Source organism: Budorcas taxicolor, chromosome 9 (assembly GCF_023091745.1).
Source record: "Budorcas taxicolor isolate Tak-1 chromosome 9, Takin1.1, whole genome shotgun sequence".
NCBI lineage: Eukaryota > Metazoa > Chordata > Mammalia > Artiodactyla > Bovidae > Budorcas > Budorcas taxicolor.
This window is the reverse complement of record NC_068918.1, coordinates 34,357,136-34,375,913: the sequence shown is the minus strand read 5'-3', so window position 1 is coordinate 34,375,913 and position 18,778 is coordinate 34,357,136. Positions and strand designations below refer to the sequence as shown.

General features: G+C 38.2%; 1 protein-coding gene across 1 annotated transcript in view; it reads right to left on the bottom strand.

Moving 5' to 3' along the window:
- The window catches only part of PDSS2 (decaprenyl diphosphate synthase subunit 2), a 259,946-nt gene that overhangs the window by 146,110 nt on the left and 95,058 nt on the right, over positions 1–18,778 (bottom strand). Inside the window, exon 2 of the mRNA XM_052645841.1 lies at positions 2,222–2,356. Coding sequence (XP_052501801.1) covers positions 2,222–2,356 — 135 coding nt within the window. The remainder of the gene's footprint in view (positions 1–2,221; positions 2,357–18,778) is intronic.

Sequence of the window (18,778 nt, the reverse complement as noted above, 5' to 3'; positions counted from 1 at the left end):
AATCTTTCCCAGCATCAGGGTCTTTCCCAGTGAGTAGGCTGTACACATCAGGTGACCAAAGTATTGGAGCTTCAGCTTCCAATGAAGCATCAGTCCTTCCAATGAATATTCAGGGTTGATTTCCTTTAGGATTGACTGGTTTGATCTACTTGCTGTCCAAAAGTGAAAGTTGCTCAGTCATCTCCGACTCTTTGCGACCCCACAGACTACACAGTCCATGGAATTCTCCAGGCCAGAATACTGGAAATGGGTAGCCTTTCCCTTCTTGAAGTGGGTAGCCTTTGCCTTCTCTAGGGGATCTTCCCAACCCAGAGATTGAACCCAGGTCTCCCGCATTGCAGGCAGATTCTTTATCGGCTGAAGCACAAGGGAAGCTCAAGGATACTAGATTGGGTAGCCTACCTCTTTTCCAGCAGATCTTCCCATCCCAGGAATCGAATTGGGGTTTCCTGCATTACAGGTGGATTGCTGTCCAAGGGACTCTCAAAAGTCTTCTCCAATACCACAGTTCAAAAGCATCAATTCTCTGGCGCTTTGCCTTCTTTACATAGTCAGCTCACAACTGTATGTGACTACTGAGAAGACCACAGCCTTGACTACACAGACCTTCGTCGGCAAAGCATTGCCTATGCTTTTCATCACACTGTCTAGGTTTGTCATAGCTTTCCTGCCAAGAAGCAATCAAGGCTGCAGTCACCATCCGCAGCGATTCTGGAGACCAAGAAAATAAAGTCTGTCACTGCTTCCACTTTTTCCTCTTCTATTTGCCATGAAGTGACGGGACTCAATGTCATGATCTTCTTTTTTTGAATGCAGAGTTTTAAGCCAGCTTTTTCACTCTGCTCTTTCACTTTCATCAAGAGGCTTTTTAGTTCCTCTTTGCTTTCTGCCCTAAGGGTAATGTCATCTGCACATTCCAGGTTAATGATATTTCTCCCTGAAATTGTGATTCCAGTCTGGGATTCACCCAGGCCAGCATTTCTCATCATGTACTCTGCATAGAAGTTAAATAAGCAGGGTGATGATACACAGCCTTGATGTACTCCTTTCCCAATTTTGAATCAGTCCATTGTTCCATGTCCAGTTCTGTTGCTTCTTGACCTGCATACAGGTTTCACAGGGGGCAGAAAAATTTTCCAGCTTGTTGTGATTTACACAGTCAAAGGCTTTAGCATAGACAATGAAGCAGAAGTAGATGTTTTTCTGGAATTCCCTTGCTTTCTCTATGGTCCAATGGATGTTGGCAATTTGATCTCTGGTTCCTCTGCCTTTTCTAAATCCAGTTTGTACATCTGGAAGTTCTCAGTTCATGTACTGTTGCAGCTTTGCTTGAAGGATTTTAAGTACTACCTTGCTAGCATGTGAAATGAGCACAATTGTGCGATAGTGATGAGGACTGATTTTTAAAGTAAATCAATAAGATGTATTAACCATAAGTATAAGCTTCAAGAAATAGTTCTTTTTGTGAGGAAAATTTCCTTTTCACCATGTTTTGGGGTGCTTTAATTTCATGTACCGAGGTCCACCTGCAGACTGTTACTTCTATAGAGGTTTTTAACACAGTGCCGAGCACACTTCTAAGATTAAGTAAAGTTATTGCTGATATATTATTACTAATAAACATTTTTTAAATCACATTCAAAAAATCACAACTGAAATTTTAAAGTTTGTTTTATATGCATCAAAATAACTAATATGTACTCATAAATTTATTTTTTAATCTAAACGTGAGATGTAAAGTTTCTTAGTCCAGTTACTTTAATAAAAACTTCTTCACCATAAAAATAAACAAAATAAAGTTAATAATACAGCACTGAAGTAGACATCTTCTAAAATGGTAGTTACATCATTATATATACAGCTAAGTTATCCTATTGAGTAGGTTTAAAAACCATGAATCCTGGACTAAATGACACAGAGTTCTCTACAGAAATAAAATGATATCACAATGGGGCAGAAGGGTAGTATTCAATAACAAAATTTAAATGCTTAAGGTAGAAAGGAAAGTATTAAACAAAAACACAAGGGAAAATTTACCAGAGTTCCATACAAAGTAGCTAAGACTATTAGATTTGTTAAGAACAATAAAAACCCATTTTTAACCTTACAAAATATTTTAACCTATCTCTGAATCAGAGAATGATGAAGAACTAAACAGTGATTTCTACTGACCACTGAATGAAAACACAATTTAGAGAGCAATTTCAAAATTTCTTCTTACCATGAATAGATCCCACTGACCATGTCATAGTTTTGACACGAAGCATTCACACTGTTGGGCCCAGCTGCCTTAGAAATAAGTAACACCACCAAGCCCCTCAACTGGAGGTTATTCTGGCTGTCGTGTACAAGACCCCTGCCAACAAGGAAAGAAAGAAAATCACAAAATAAGTTGGATCAAGTAAGAGAACTGCTGCAAATACGCCCATGCTTCCAAAACCAGACAATGGGACCCGCTGAAAAGAAATAGGATTGTGGAAGAAAGAGTTAACAGGAGGAAGCAGTAACTGCAGGAAACATCTAGAGAAACCCTCAGCTAGTTTTGAAAGTGATAATCTCAAAATTGTGAGGCCTACTGATTTGGCTTCCACCTCTTTCTGGGTTTTCCCATGCAATCTTAACCATGTGGTCTGATAACGAGAGGAACCCACAGTGTTAAACTGTTTAAACTGTTTTGTGGTAGTTGACTGCAGATGAAATATAAATTGTATGGTTTCGATGAAGTTGCGTTATGTGGTGATGATGCTGGTAAGGGGAAGGGTACAAAATGATTTCTGTCTTCACAGGTCGAAAATTTGAGAAGTAAAATGGAAATGAATGTCATGGGCAAATATTTTACCGTTTCTTATTTTTTATGCAAAAGAATAATCATTCTAGGCAACATTAAGCTTTAACATAGAATGTATTTTTTTGCTATGAATATTCAATATTTATATCTTCTACTATAACTAAGGTCAGAAATACTTTCCTAGATTACATTTTTGTTTAAGTATCACAAAAGGTTGTCATATAAGAACTAAAGGGCAACATTAGAAAAAGAAAAAAAGACAGAAAATTATGAGTAACATATTATAATGGGCTCAGACAGTAAAGAATCCGCCTACAATGTGCAAGACCTGGATTCTATTCCTGGGTTGGGAAGATCCCCTGGAGGAGGGCATGGCAACCCACTCTAGTATTCTTGCCTGGAAAATCCCCATGGACAGAGAAGCCTGGCAGGCTATAGTCCATGGAGTTACCAACATGACTGAAAGACTAAGCACAACATATTATAATAAATTAACACTTAGAATACTCTTCATGAGCACTAATCAAATAGGTCATACTAAAAAGTATACATAAATAACATACAAACAAAATTCTTGAATGTGGTAAAAATAGCAAAAAATTTTTATTAATTTTTATTGGAGTTTAGTTGATTCACAATTTAACTAACACATTTGTGTTAGTTAAGCTGTACATCAAAGTGAATCTGTTATACACACACACACACACACACACACACACATTCTTTTTTAGATTCTAATCCCATATAGGCCATTACAGAATATTGAGAAGAATTCCCTGTGCTATCCAGCAGGTTGTTATTAGTTTTCTATTTTGTATATGTAGTGTATATATGTCAATCCCAACCTCCCAGTTTATCCCTCCTCCCCTTCCCCCTTTGGTAACCATAAGTTTGTCTTCTACATCTGTGACCTTATTTCTAAAAACAGGAAAATTTGTATTCTAATACTTCACTGACTTATTAAGACTTCCTTGGGTGACTTCTGAACAAAGAATTAATTTAAGTTTATATAGTCAAAATTAATGAGTTAGCCCATTACTTAAGAAAATTTTCACCCCTCATGCTTCCAAGTAAATTTTTAAAAGGGTCCCTTACTCTTTCATTAGTTTTGAAATAAGACATCTTCAGGCTTACTGCAAAATAACAGTTACAGTTCTTTCTTTACTTATATTTTCTCCTTAATCTAGTAAGTGATCTTCAGTAGGTTAGAGGGGTTAATGATTTTTACAAAGAAGTTTTAATTTCCTAGAAAAAGGAAGTTAATTTAAGGTAATTAAGCTATACTGTAGTAGAAACAAATAATCAACAGAAATATCCAAATCTCTTTATTATAATGTAACAATCTACTTAAATCCTACAGACCTGAACTGTAGGGAGGCTGGGAAGCATAGTATTTTGGAAGAGACTGTAAAATGGAGTGCTTTCCAAGTTTTTTGCTTTGAATTACAGATTTTAACTTATGCTAATGTGTGTGGGTGCTCACTTATGTCCGACTCTTTGCAACCCTATGGACTGTGGTCCGCCAGGTTTCTGTCAATGGTATTTTCCAGGCAATAATATACTGGAGTCAGTTGCCAATTCCTCCTCCAGAGCATCTTTCCGACCAGGGATTGAACCTATGTCTCCTGCATTGGCAGTTGGATTCTTTACCACTGAGCCACCTGGGAAGCCCAACTTATGCTACTAGATCCTTATACATGTTTTACCTGAGGTATATAATAATAATATTAAAGAGGAGCTGTGAATTGGCGCCTAGTTATAGAAAGGGAAAAGAGGAAGGTGAGGCTGTATGTGTGTCTATGTGTTTGGGAGGTTGAGCCTGTTTAGGAATGAAAAGCTATGGTCTAGCCAAAGCTATGGTTTTTCTAGTGGTCATGTATGGATGTGAGAGTTGGACCATAAAGAAAGCTGAGTGCTGAAGAATTGATGCTTTTGAACTGTGGTGCTGGAGAAGATTTTTGAGAGTCCCTTGGACTTCAATGAGATCAAACCAGTCAATCCTAAAGGAACTCAGTCCTGAATATTCATTGGAAGGACTGATGCTGAAGCTGAAGTTCCAATACTTTGGCCAACTTGATGTGAAGAACTGATTCATTTGAAAAGACCCTGATGCCGGGAAAGAGTGAAGGCAGGAGGAGAAAGGGACAATAGAGGATGAGATGGTTGGATGGCATCAACGACTCGATGGACATGAGTTTGAGCAAGCTCCGAGAGTTGGTGATGGACAGGGAGGCCTAGTGTGCTGCAGTCCATCGGGTCACGAAGAGTAGGACACGACTGAGCAACTGAACTGAGGAATGAAAGATATGAGGGTAACACTTAACAACTTGACACTTAAAAATTTAAGTTGTGAGTTTTGAGACATCGGGCCAAGTCAGGCTGAAGAAATAGTCCTCGCAACAGTTTTGATAACACTTTGCATAAACTTCTCAGAAAGGAGACCTTTCACAGAGGACATATACATCATCATCATCAAAATACAATAGCAGCAGCAACAACAAATCCTAACATAGAACCTCACAATATATGCCAGGAACTGTCCTAAGTATTTTACTATATATTAATCAAATTAATTCACAACAACTCTCTGAGGAAGGCACCACAATTGATTTTAGAGATGAAGAGAATGAGGCACAGAGAGAGATCAAGCAACTTGCCCAAGATACCACAGATAGTAAGCCTTAGAACCCTGATAGAGCCAGGATCTGAATCCAGGCCACCTGGCTCTTGAGTCTATATACATGTTTATCCATAATGCTATAGCAACTCTCCATCTGCTTCATCTCATTCATATACCAACTATTTATTGAGTCAGTAGAATAGGGACTGCTTTAGAACCAGGTCTGAAAAATCCTGCCATTTATTAGTTGTATGACTCAGACTATCACTTTTTCTGTAAAACAAGGTTAAATGACATCTGTTTCCTGTGGTCACTGTGTGGAAGAGACAACAGGAGTAAAGCGTACACCACTCATGTGAGGTGGTAAGGCTGTCAGAAAACTACATTCTCTCTCCTCATTACTTTTTTGCCATGTATTTTTAATTCTTATATCTTTACAACCTTATGGACTACAGCCTGCCAGGCCCCTCTGTCTATGGAATTCTCCAAGGAAGAATACTAGAGTGGGTAGCCATTCCCTTCTCCAGGGGAATCTTCCTGACCCAGGGATTGAACCAGAGTCTCCTGCACTGCAGGCAGATTCTTCACCGTTTGAGCCACCGATAATTTCCTATACTGTTTCTTCTTCTACTCCCCCAAAATAACAAAAGTTAAGGAATCCTTCCTTCTATGAGCCTGAAACATCATATATGGCTGAAACACATTCCACTTTCAGAAAGCACTACTAAAAAGGTCAGGAAAAGAAACTCTAGTGGACCAGTTGACAGAAATCAAGAGAGCAGTCAGAAAAGCATGCCTTCTAAGCATCAGTTTTCATACGAGACAATAGTTGACAATCCAAAGAACAGATTAACAGTTTGAGTAAATTAAATGTTTCCAAAACACCACTTCTTTAAGTTCACTTCATTAACAGCCTTAAAAAAAAAAAAGTAATAAGATAATTTGATAATGTCCACTACTCAAACCTTAGCTCACAACAAAAATATGAAATTTAGCTCCTGAGCATAAAAAAGTCCCTAGGATTCTAAATTTGCAGAGATAATGTTTCGTATAATCCAGGTCATATTTTCACCTGGAACACTAGAATTTATTCTGAGCGCCTCTCTAGGAGAAATACCAACAAACTGGAGCATATCCAGAAGATCATGAAATCACTTAATGCCATACGCTTGGCTGGCAAAAAAAAAAAAAAAAAAAGAATGCTAGCTTGGAGAATAGTAAAGATGGTGTTCTCAAGTTTACGCAGCCAAAAACGTAGTAAATGCTTACTATTAAGTCAGGCACAGTGCTAGACAGACAGTGGAGGACATAATGACATACACTGGTGTGTTGTGGTCTCCCTTCGTGTGGATTATATAATTTGGATTTAAAATAATAATAAAATGTGGCATGAGCTACTTCGGGATATGAACAAGGGCAACCAACAGAAGTGGGGTGAAGGAGTGGTGAAAGAGACCTCCCTGAGGCCTAAAGGAGGAGAGGGAAGGAGTCACAGGATCTGAAGCAAGGAGGGGAAGTGAAAAGAGTGTTTTAGAGACAACATGTGTGAAGGTTTAAAGGAGAGAGAGAAGGACACAACTGTCTCCAGAACCAACAGGACAGGAACACAGTGTGTGTGAAGGGGAGGGTTGGGAGAATTAAAGCTAGAGGAGTACATGATGCTGTCTGCTCATCTGAAAGGGTACCATATGGATAGAAGACAGACTTGGTAAGTATTACTTTAGAGACTGACACTAATAGATAGAAAATATAGCTGGTGAATTTTGGCTTCACATGAAGTTAAAGAACAGAGGAGCCTCTATTGATGCTGAGTCCCTTGTGAATAAAGATGTTCAAGAAGCTGCACAGCCTCTGATACAACACATCAAAGGGAAGCCTGATTTGACATCTGGGTTTTTTCCCCTTACTCTGTGATTCTCTATGATTTCACTTTACTACATGTAATTATCTAATACTCTTCCCTGGGGCTCAAATAGTAAAGAATCTGCCTGTAATGCAGGAGACCTCGGTTGGATCCCTGGGTTGGGAAGATCCCCTGGAGGAGGGCATGGTAACCCACTCCAGTATTCCTGCCTGGAGAATTCCTATGGACAGAGGAATCTGGAGGGCTACAGTACATGGGGTTGCAAAGAGACAGACATGACTGGGTAACTAAGTAGTTCACTTTTTTTAACTACAATATATATAATAAGTATAAAATTTGGGAGAAATCGTTAATATCATCAAAGTGTCATAAATGAAAGCAGTATTTAGTCCCTTGTAATCTATATCACTAAAATTCTACAGAATTGTTTTCCTTTTGCTAATATATATATACATATATTTAAACCCTTCATCATTCATTAAACTAATATAGACCAAATATCTTCCATACATTAAGCACTGTGCTTGGCACAGATGCCACGATGAGCAAAACCAGGCAAAGACCTTGTGAAGCTTACAAGCTGATGCTAGAGACCGGTAATAATGAAAGAATCACAAATAAATGTAAAATTACAATGCTAATGATGCCACAGAGTAAAAAGAGATGACACTCTCAGAGCTTACAACTGGGAACTAGCCTAGCCAGTAAAGTCAGAGGCTTCCTAAGGAAATGATGATTTAGTTGACATCCAAAGGAAGAAAGATGTAAAAGAGGGGTGTGGGAAGAGAAGAGGTAAGAGGAGTGTCTCCAGAGCATAAGAATGAGCACATGCAAAGCTGAGAACACTGTACACATGAGGCTAGAAATAAACAGGGACTCGACCACACAGGTCAAACAGGCTGTGATTAGACACTAGCTCTTTATCCAAAGAGCAATGTGAAACCACTGCAGTAACTTAAGCATCTGGTCGTGTAATCAGATAGTTAAAAAATATATACAAAAAATGTCTTCCCTCATCAGTGTGGAAAAGTGACTTATGGGTGTGCTGGCGGTGGGGGAACAAAGTGGATATGAAGAGATCAGTTGGGACACTTTTGCGGTAGTCAATGAGAAATATGGAGGTAGTAGCTTGGTGGACAAACTGGAGACGTACCAAATCTAAAACAGTATTTCAATCAATTTAAACATATGTCAGATATTATGTAGTCCTGGGAAATTAGCTACTATAGACATATCACTAATTTTAAATAACATCACTCTGAAAAGTCTGTAAGTTGAATTTTGGGGGGAGGAATTTGGCCTTCAAAATTCTGCTCTAGAACTACAACAGATCAACAATTAACACTAATATCCTAATAGCTTTACAATTTCATGGAAATAAGGATTTTACAGGTGAACTTTGTGCAACACAATTGTAAGGCCTTCTCACATCGTTGTTTCTGTGGTTAATTGCAGTTCCTACTGCATCATCCTATCTTTCCAGAACTATTAACTATTTTAAGTCCTCAAATGACAGCTATGGAACCTTTCCATACTCTCTCAAATTCCACTGTTTCAACACATATATATACTATGAGGAATACAAAGAAATGAGGTCTAATAAAAGAGCTATTAATGATGTGTTTCAAAAATGGTTAAACTGAAAAAATAGGTGGTTAAACTGAATAATATAAGAACAGATAACAAAGACAGTAGAGTATCAATAAGCTATCCATAAACAAAGGAAGAAAGAAAACGGCTTCTTGTTAGAGGTGCCCCTCCCAGTGGAGACAGACTTCAGACTGAGCCTTAAAGATAGTCAAATTTTCCTGAGCAGGGAATGGAGGGAGGAGAGGGATGGAGTTATTGGAATGGGAAGAATGGTACTTTGGGAGAAAGGAATAGGTTTGAGTGATGGGAAGCAGGTTCAGGACCTGTGGGGCTAATCATCTGGGCAAAGTGGAAAGGTGAACAAGCCCAGGAGACAGCCTAAAGAGTGAGGGGCCTTGATAGGTTTAGAATCAGGACTGTATTCTGCAGGCAATTTGAAGGCATGGATGGTTTGTCAGCAAGGGACTAATGCGTTTAGGGCTAAAGACTAAAACTGCTACTTGGGGCCTAGTATTGTCACTCTGCCAATAGTGTGTTGTTGGGTGCAGGGGAAAGGAGAGGGAAGATTAGTTAGGAGTAGCTTCTTCCAATATCCCAGGTGGGAGATAATGAGGGCCTAAATTAGGGCACTAGCAGCGGGAATGGGAAAGAAAACCTGAATGATGGCAGCAGCATGGAGGTGGGTCAGGTTAGTCTGGCCAACTGACTGCATGAGCGAGACATCAGGAAGGGACCAGGAAGCAAATATAAGGGCTGAATTTAAGATTCAAACTTGTCTGCTGGAGGTGATGATGCTAGCATTAGCAAGGACTGGAAAGAAAAGGAGTGTTAATGGGGAATTAATGAGTTCAGTTTTGGACATGTTAACTTTGAATGCAAGAAGGACTTCCAGATGGAGATGCCCAGCAGGCACCTGGAAATGCTGTGGATATAGATTTGGGAAGCATCTTCATAGAGGTGATAGCTAAAGCAGTAGGAATTGATGGATGCATTTTGGGAGTTGGGGGTTGCATAGAAAGGAGAAGAAAAGGGAAGGAAAAAGGGGAAAGGAAGGCATGAGAAGAGAAAAGGAATTTTAGGGAATTCATATATTGTAGGGAATTTTAGAGAATTCACTCCATATATTGTAGGGAACTGAGGAAGGATGAGTGTGACCCACAGGAAGGAACACAGCATGTCCACAAATAAAAAGGGTCTCCACAGACACCCGGAAAGAAAAGTGAACATAAACGCACAATGGAAGCAGAGAACGGTGGCTGTGCGGTGTGCAGAACCTGGGGTGAAGCAGCTGCCTCTTCCATGGGCTTTTTATTATAAACATCTAGCCTGATACTTAATACACTGAATAATAAAAATGGCATTGAATGACACAGCTACAACATACTATAAACATACTATAATGCCAGGCACGTGCTAATTTATATATGTACATTCTTATTCTCACAAAAACATGTAAAAGAACTAGTAATATCATTTTATAGATGAGGCAAATTAGCAAGCAGGCTTAGAAAAGCTAAACAATTACTAGTCAATTAGTAATTTAAGTGCCAAGATTTAGATATGATTTTCAGCTTGCTATTTAATGATTGTATTCGTTCTAAGGTACTCCTCACAAGGCTGTGAGAATCTTAAGGGCCCTCAGGCTTAGTCATCTTTGGATGCTCTGCACTCAGCAGAGTAACTGATACAAAATAAGTCTCAAAAAATGCAAGATGAGAGAGCAAATAACTTCCAAGAAGCAGAGCAGCAGACACCATCTTACCATCTTACCCAAATAGACCTATTACTAGTCCCAACCTTACTCATCTCTCCTATTATCCATTTGCTACACTGAACCAGGGGGCTTCCCAGGTGGTGCTAGTAGTAAAGAACCCGCTTGCCAATGCAGGAGACATAAGAGACGTGGGTTCGATCCCTGGGTTGAGAAGATTCCCTGGAGGAGGGCATGGCAACCCAGTCCAGTATTCTTGCCTGGAGAATCCCACGGACACAGGAGCCATAGGGTCACAAAGATTTGGACACAACTGAAGCAACTTAGCACACGCACACACACTGAACCTTGAGTTCAGTGTCCTGAGTCCCTCTTCCTAAATCATAGTGGATTCTTTAAAAGTGATAGCCACACTGGAGAAAAGGACCAGTGCACTACAAAATGACATGCTGAGAGTTTAATGTGATGTTGAAAAGTTATTGTATATAAGAACCATGCCGTATCAAAGGACCTATCTCTTAAGCTTCAAGCAGACAGAACTCACTATACTGGAGTGTTTAAGTGCTTTGTCTCGTCATTTAGGAGAACTTACTGAATTCACTACTGCAGCAGTGCCTGTGAGAGGCTACACTCACTTTGAACAGAAGGTAGGGGTAGTTCCAGATGGTGAGCTAAGGTAGGATGGCAAAACTGGAGGAGAGAAAACCTAAGATTTATGTTCAAGAGTTCAGAATTCTAACTTATGCCAGTGACTCAAATCACAGTCTTTTGGGAAACTGATAATCAAATATTAAGGAAACAACTTATCAACTATAAGGGATCATCACCCTTGAGTTAGTTTGTGCATGCATGTTCAGTCGCTAGGTCATGTTCGACTCTTTTGACCCCATGGTAGCCTACCAGGGTCTTCTGTCCATGGGATTTCCTGGGCAAGAATACTGGAGTAAGTTGCCATTTCCTTTTCCAGGGGATCTCCCTGACCCAGGTATCAAACCTACGTCTCCTGCTTGGCAGGCAGATTATTTACTGCTGAGCTACTGGGAAAGTCCTGTGTTAGCTCAAAGCTTCTTAAAGTAAAACTGAATGGGAAAAATCAGAACTTCCCAGATCCCCACAGTGGAAAAACTCCCTCCAGTGCTAAAATCTAGAGGTATGAGTTTGTTTCACTATTTGACTACCTCACTTTAATATATCTAGTTCTCCTAAATCAATCCAGAAAATGTAAGCATAAAAGATGGGTGTCAAATCTAATATACATGAGGGAGATTGGCTAAAAAGGTTTCTAATAATACTTGTGACTGTGACCCCTAGTCAAAAAAATTTTTAAGTTTATATAGATAACTGAAGCAAAAGGACTAGAAGATGTACATTTTTTTTTTGCCAAAGAATCATAGGAATACCCTGATCTTCTCTATTATTATTTTTTTTATGTTGACTATAGCCTGCTAAATTGCCTTTGTGACCTGATGAGTTTTAACCTGCAATTTTTTGAAAAAGTGTTTTAAGTCATGTATAATATATGGTATATTAAGTTAAAAGAACTAGTAGTAAATGTAAAATTAAATAGGAATAGAATTACCATTATTGAAAAATAAAATCTGTGCAAACACTAGAACAAATTTAGTGTTGCAACAAAGCACTAAACAAATTTTAATGATATGGGAAAATACTTAAAATGTTAAAGAAAAGATAAAGTTATAAAATTATAATTATAATATGATCCCAATTATGTTTCAATATATGCACATATATATATAAAATAAGGCCATGAACTAAGAATAAATATGATAAAACATCAACATTTTATTTTAATTCAAGTATAGTTGATTACAATGTTACAATGCTGTGTTAGTTTCTGGCAGATAGCATATATTCTTTTTCATATTCTTTTCCATTATCGTTTGCTATAGGATATGAAACATAGTTCCCTGTGCTATACAGTAGGACTTTGTTGTTTATCTATTTTATATACAGTAGTTTGTATCTGCTAATTCCAAACTCCTAGTTTATCCTTCTCCAACCCCTTTCCCGTTTGGTAACCATGTTTGTTTTCTAAAACAGTAACATTTAAAATCTGAGTGTCATTCTATTGGTATTCAATACACAGAATGTCCACGTATTTTTTAGTGTATTTAAAATATTTTGTTTAAAAAATGAAGAGAAATAATAGGAAGAAAATGCCTCTAAATGGTAACAAGTGTTAATCAATGGACTTTCAGATTAAGGGTGATTTACATATTTTCCAAATTGCATAAGAGTACAGATCTCTTTGTAAGTCTGGAGAAAAAGATAACTATTTTTAAAATATCGAAATATTAAAAAGGCAAATGGCTTGCTATATTATACCTATATTTCTCACTTGAAGAAAAAATTTAACTCACCTTTAATGAACCCCAAAGTTCTATCTAGATGTCTTTTGGATTCTTATACCTCACTTTTAATTTCTCTAAGGTTTAGATATAAGGCCAAAGTTTAAATGGTATCAAAGTGATGTTAAATATATATATATAAAATATATATATGATTAGTAATTCAGTGACAGTAATATTACTAAGTTGTAAAAGAAAAACATTAGCACTCATGAAAATTATCTTAAAGCACTCTAATTTGAAGGAGACTAAAAATAGTCTGCACGTCACAGATTTTTATATAAAATTAGCAGACAAGCTGGAGGTTAATATCCATTGACAAAATGACCCAAATTGTATTATTCCTGCCGTTATCTATCCTGAGACTAAAATGGTCTAGACTTGAAACAACATTAGGGCCTGAGGTGACCAGTCTTTAGAATCTGGGAGCTATAGCAGCCACTGACATGGCTCGAGGGCCACAGGCACATCCCACCCGCATTAAATCCCCAAGGGACAGCAGGGCCAAGGAACTGCCTCAACAAAGCTCTCACAAAGCAGCAATTAGGTTTGATGGGCATGTGGCAGAAGACAGGCAACGGAAAGAAAGAAAGAGAGAAGAGAAAGTAGAACAGGTATTGGGCATAGGAGCTGTCGAACAGAGGGGAAATCAAACAGAGCTTTTTAGAAATAGTTAACAAATGAACACCAGAAGTTTAACAAAATATGATTGAAATAAAAAACAAGTAAAATAATGCTAATAATCAAGTTTGCAGCAAGATATAAGCTGGCCGCCTTAGAATTAATCTATCACTAGGGGGAGAAACGGAGAAGGCAATGCATCCCACTCCAGTACTCTTGCCTGGAAAATCCCATGGATGGAGGAGCCTGGTAGGCTGCAGTCCATGGGGTCACTAAGAGTCGGACACGACTGAGCAACTTCACTTTCACTTTTCACTTTCATGCACTGGAGAAGGAAATGGTAACCCACTGCAGTGTTCTTGCCTGGAGAATCCCAGGGATGGGGGAGCCTGGTGGACTGCCGTCTATGGGATCACACAGAGTCGGACACGACTGAAGTGACTTAGCAGGGGGAGAAAAAAATCAACAAAGATTTCTGAACTCAAATGATAACTGAAGATTTATTTTAAAATACTAACGTAGTAAAACAGGTCGTTAAAAAATATTTCAGTCAAACTGAAAACTCCATTAAAATGATCTCACGCAAGTTTTACACACAGGCCCCTTTTGTTCATGTTAGAAAAAAATCAATTTAGTGTTGAAGCAAAGGGGTAGAAAAACCAAGTGCTGGAATATAGGCATCATTACACTATTCCAACACATGAGACTCACACCACCACTCAAGCAGTGACACTGGCTAAAAGCTGACCTGGTGTGAATCACACCTCCCTATCGGAGTCCGCCTGTGTAGGGAATAAGGCAACCAAATGTGAATGAGAGCTCCCTTAGTGCTCAGTGCTTTTCTCAACTTCAAGTCCTGATTTCAGCACACTCTGACACTCAAATTCAAGGGAACTGCTGTCAGACTAAGCCTCTATAATTTGGGGGCGGCAGTTACTTGGGTAGAAGTACATTTTTATCAAAAAGAATATCTCAATGTAAGTAATAAGTATTTGTTTAGTACTTGGTGGGTCAGTCCTACTAGCTAATGAAGGTGGTTCAGTTGTGCAAAATTTAGAATATTTGCCTTAGGACAAGTTGGAAAAGACAAAATGAGAAGCTCATTCAATTGGCTTTACACAACATACTATTAAGAGGCTAAAGCCAAATGTAGAAGCTATGACAGGAGATGGACGAATCCAGTAAAAATAAGCAAATTGAAAAAAATTATAATACTTTATAGGTAATACATCAAAGGCAAACTGAAGTGGAAATGGGACGGGGACAGAAACCATCACGGGTTTTAGCTGGAGAAATCACTCTTTGAAAAACTGAACAGAAAAAAACATCAAAACCTAAAACTGTACTATAGCAATATGATGGTTGAGCAATCAAGTGCAAATTTTTTTTTTGGTTTTGCTTTTTGTTTTGTTAGTTTTTTATTGATGGATAATTGCTTTACAGAATTTTGTTGCTTTCTGTCAAACCTCAACACAAGTGCAAAATTTTTAGGAAAAACTCATTTATTTTTCCAAAATCAACACTGAAATCAAGGTACAGGAGACCAAAACATGGGAGAATTAGAAGTGACAGGTGCAGGACATACACTGCTTGTGTTCATCTTCCACAGAAAAACTCTCACCATGAAAGATTCTATGTTTGGTTTCCCAAGTTAAAAGCTATTAGCTCTCAAAATTCCAAATATTGCTACCCAAATAACAATAAGGCCTTATAAACATTTAAAATAGCCACCATCAGAGGTAGTAAAGGACAATCATTACCATAACAGTGGCATCTCTCAAATTATAGGTTTCACTAGGGAAACATGGTTCGATTTCTTCAAGTTTCATTTACATGGTATTAATTAATAGACGGCACCTACTGAACCAAGAGAGAGAGACACTTGGAATAAATTACACACACATTACTCTAGCCAGTTTAATCCTCAGAGAACATAACACTTGCTCCACTCTAGCAGGTCAAAAGGTTTTGGGAAGACATCTCTCATTTACCAGATGGCCAGCAAGTGACTGAGAGACAGACTATCTCATCCACCCTGGTATATCCTCAAGCCTTCATGGTGCCAGCTCATCTAACCTGACAACTATCCTGGGAGGTGGTAGTTTTCCTCATTTTATTGATGAAGATATTAAGGCTCACAGAGCAAGTTTATTTTTTACACATCAATGATTAACATTGATAAACTACATATTTGTATTCATTTATTTATTGTCTTCCTTGACTAGAACACAAGCATATTACAGCACATTTACTTGTCCACAGTTGTATCTCCAGTGCTTAGAATCCTGCCTGGCACACATAGACATTCAATAAATACTTGTGGATGAATTAATAAGGTAATCTGCCCAAAATTATATAGCCAATAAATGAAGGACCTGGGGTTCAATTCCGATGTCTGCTTCCAAAGCCAGCCTACAGAAATAATGATCACAGCAATAACACACAGAGTTAAAATGGGCAATAGCTTGAATTAGAGCTCAGAAAGGACCTTACAGGTAAAAGACGTGAAAAAAATTTTACAGTTGATTTCTCGTAAGCACTTCCCTGAAACCTCTCTTGATTACTGGCTGGTGCACTTATAGCTAGACAAGAATTTGGGTGCTGCCTTCTCCATACATGCAAGTTCAACAAGACTCCCAAGTAGAACAGAGCAGAGGATGTGCGGTCCATTAAACAGAGCCATGGGAAGCCTTGAATAGCCCCCATTCACAGGAGGCTGAGAAAAGTTGGCACTGCAGTGAAAATACAGTCCAGGTTAAAAACCACAACTGAAAAACAACAACAACAAAAACCCACACGGACTGCAGGAATAGCCAGGGTCTATACCACAGCCAAGGAGTCTTACACTGAAATGAGGATCTGCACAGGCCCGCTTGTGGCATGTGGCTCTGTGCCCTTCTGGTGGCCTACGACAGTCAATCTAAAATACTCCACAAAATCATAACTCGTAGGGAAGGAGGAGATCATAGTTTTCATCATTCTTTATTGAATACCTTGGTTCCTTTCCTTGAAATTGGGCAAAATATACATTCCTCGATTGAAATGTTCCACTGAAGGACTACTTAGTTAAAAAAAATAATTTATATACATTCTATGTTTTAATTTCTAGGAATATGTTAAATAAGACAGGAAATTTGTATCTCAAGACTTTTTGTTCCCATTTTAATTCATACTACAATAATTCATTTTTAAAAGGTAAAAGAAACACTGCTCATTGATACACTAGGGACCCAATCTTGCAACTTTGTCCTACAAAGGAAAAAGCAATAGGCTCAATGTTAATATCTGTTACAAAAACTATCCTTACACTTTAAATATATAAAAATGTATATTTATATGTATGTTTATATGTATGTATTTATTTTCTTATTTCCTCACTTAAACCTCATACAAGGCTGTAAGGTACTATTCTTGATCCTGATTTTATGGATGAAGAAACTGAGACACAAAGAAGTTAAGTAATAAGTAACAAGTAGGGCCGTAAGTAAGTGGTAGGGGCCATGGTCACAAATACAAATTTTGTTTTAATGATGGCTTTAAAAAAGATACTGACACTGAAAAAATACTGAATTGAGCAAAGACAGAGAAACTAGGGTAGATATGAAATTAAAGGGGCAAAAAATGTTTTTTACTACATTAAAATTAAAAATAACCTTGATGAAAGTAATGGGACAAAAGAAATTACTCTTCTTATGGTGCAAGTACAGTTCCAAATCCTATGGATTTGAGGACAATGACAAAAGTGTGAAAACTCTGTCTCTGAGCACATGTGTCAAAAATCTAACAAATTTCAAAGACATATTACAGACACTTTGGTCCCCAAATGTGGTGATGATTTCCCTTGGTATAAAGTTCTAGTGTGGTTATGTTAATAAGAACTGGATTATCTGCATCACCTGATACCAAAAGTTTCCCCCTTTCTCCAAAAGTAGCCAGATAAATGCTAAATTTTGAGACCAGGTGGAGCCTGTGGCCAATGTATTTCAGGACTGTTTTGTTCATGCACAGGTAAAAACCAGAAACTTATCAATAGGCTATTTAGGCCTATCAAAATGTTGGACTGTTGGATGCGTTTCTCACCTTCAAATATCGTATATTTAAATCAAGGCCTGGTGAATGGTTCTAACTGCTGCATATTATTCAAGAGCTAAAAAGTACTTCAACCTAGACATAAAAAGCAGAGACATTACTTTGCCAACAAAAGTCCAGCTAGTCAAAGCTATGGTTTTTCCAGTAGTCATGTATGAATGTGAGAATTGGACTAAAAAGAAAGCTGAGTGCCAAAGAACTGATGCTTTTGAACTGTGGTGTTGGAGAAGACTCTTGAGATTCCCTTGGACCGTAAGGAGATCAAACCAGTCAATCCTAAAGGAAATCAATCCTGAATATTCATTGGAAGGACTGATGCTGAAGCTGAAACGTCAATACTTTCACCACTTGATGTGAAGAACTGACTCATTGGAAAAGACCCTGATGCTGGGAAAAACTGAAGGCAGGAGAAGGGGATGACATAGGATGAGATGGTTGGATGGCATCACCGACGCGATGGAGATGAGTTAGAGTAAGCTCTGGGAATTGGTGATGGACAGGGAAGCCTGGTGTGCTCCAGTCCATGGAGTCGCAAAGAGTCGGACATGACTGAGCAACTGAACTGAACTGAAAAATACTTCACGATATGTTGTTGCTGTTGGTTAGTCATTAAGTCATGTCTAACTCTTTTTGAGCCCATAGACTGTATCCCACTAGGCTCCTTTGTTCATGGGATTTCCCAAGCAAGAATACTAGAGTGGGATGCCATTTCCTTTTCCTGGGACTATTTCTGACCCAGGGATCGAACCTGAATCTCCTACATTGGTGGGCAGATTCTTTATCACTCAAGTCACCTGGGAAGTCCCACTTTACAATATATTAATAGAAGCACTAACAAACCTGGGCCTCATTCAATCTGGTCTCAAAATGTGATATACGGTGCAAGCTTTTGCCTAGATAAAAAATGATAGCTAAAAATTCATAATCATTTAAGTGCATCTAAAAGGTCGAATGTTCTTCTTCTTTCCAAAAAAGGTATTTTTCTCTAGGTCTGCATTCTTTCAAAGTGTTCTTTAGTTAACTGTAGTGAAATGCAGTAATTTCCTACCAAACTGCATTAATAGAGTCATTTATTAATATACATTTCTGAAGTAATCTTTCAGATGATAGAAAAATGTTTTCATAT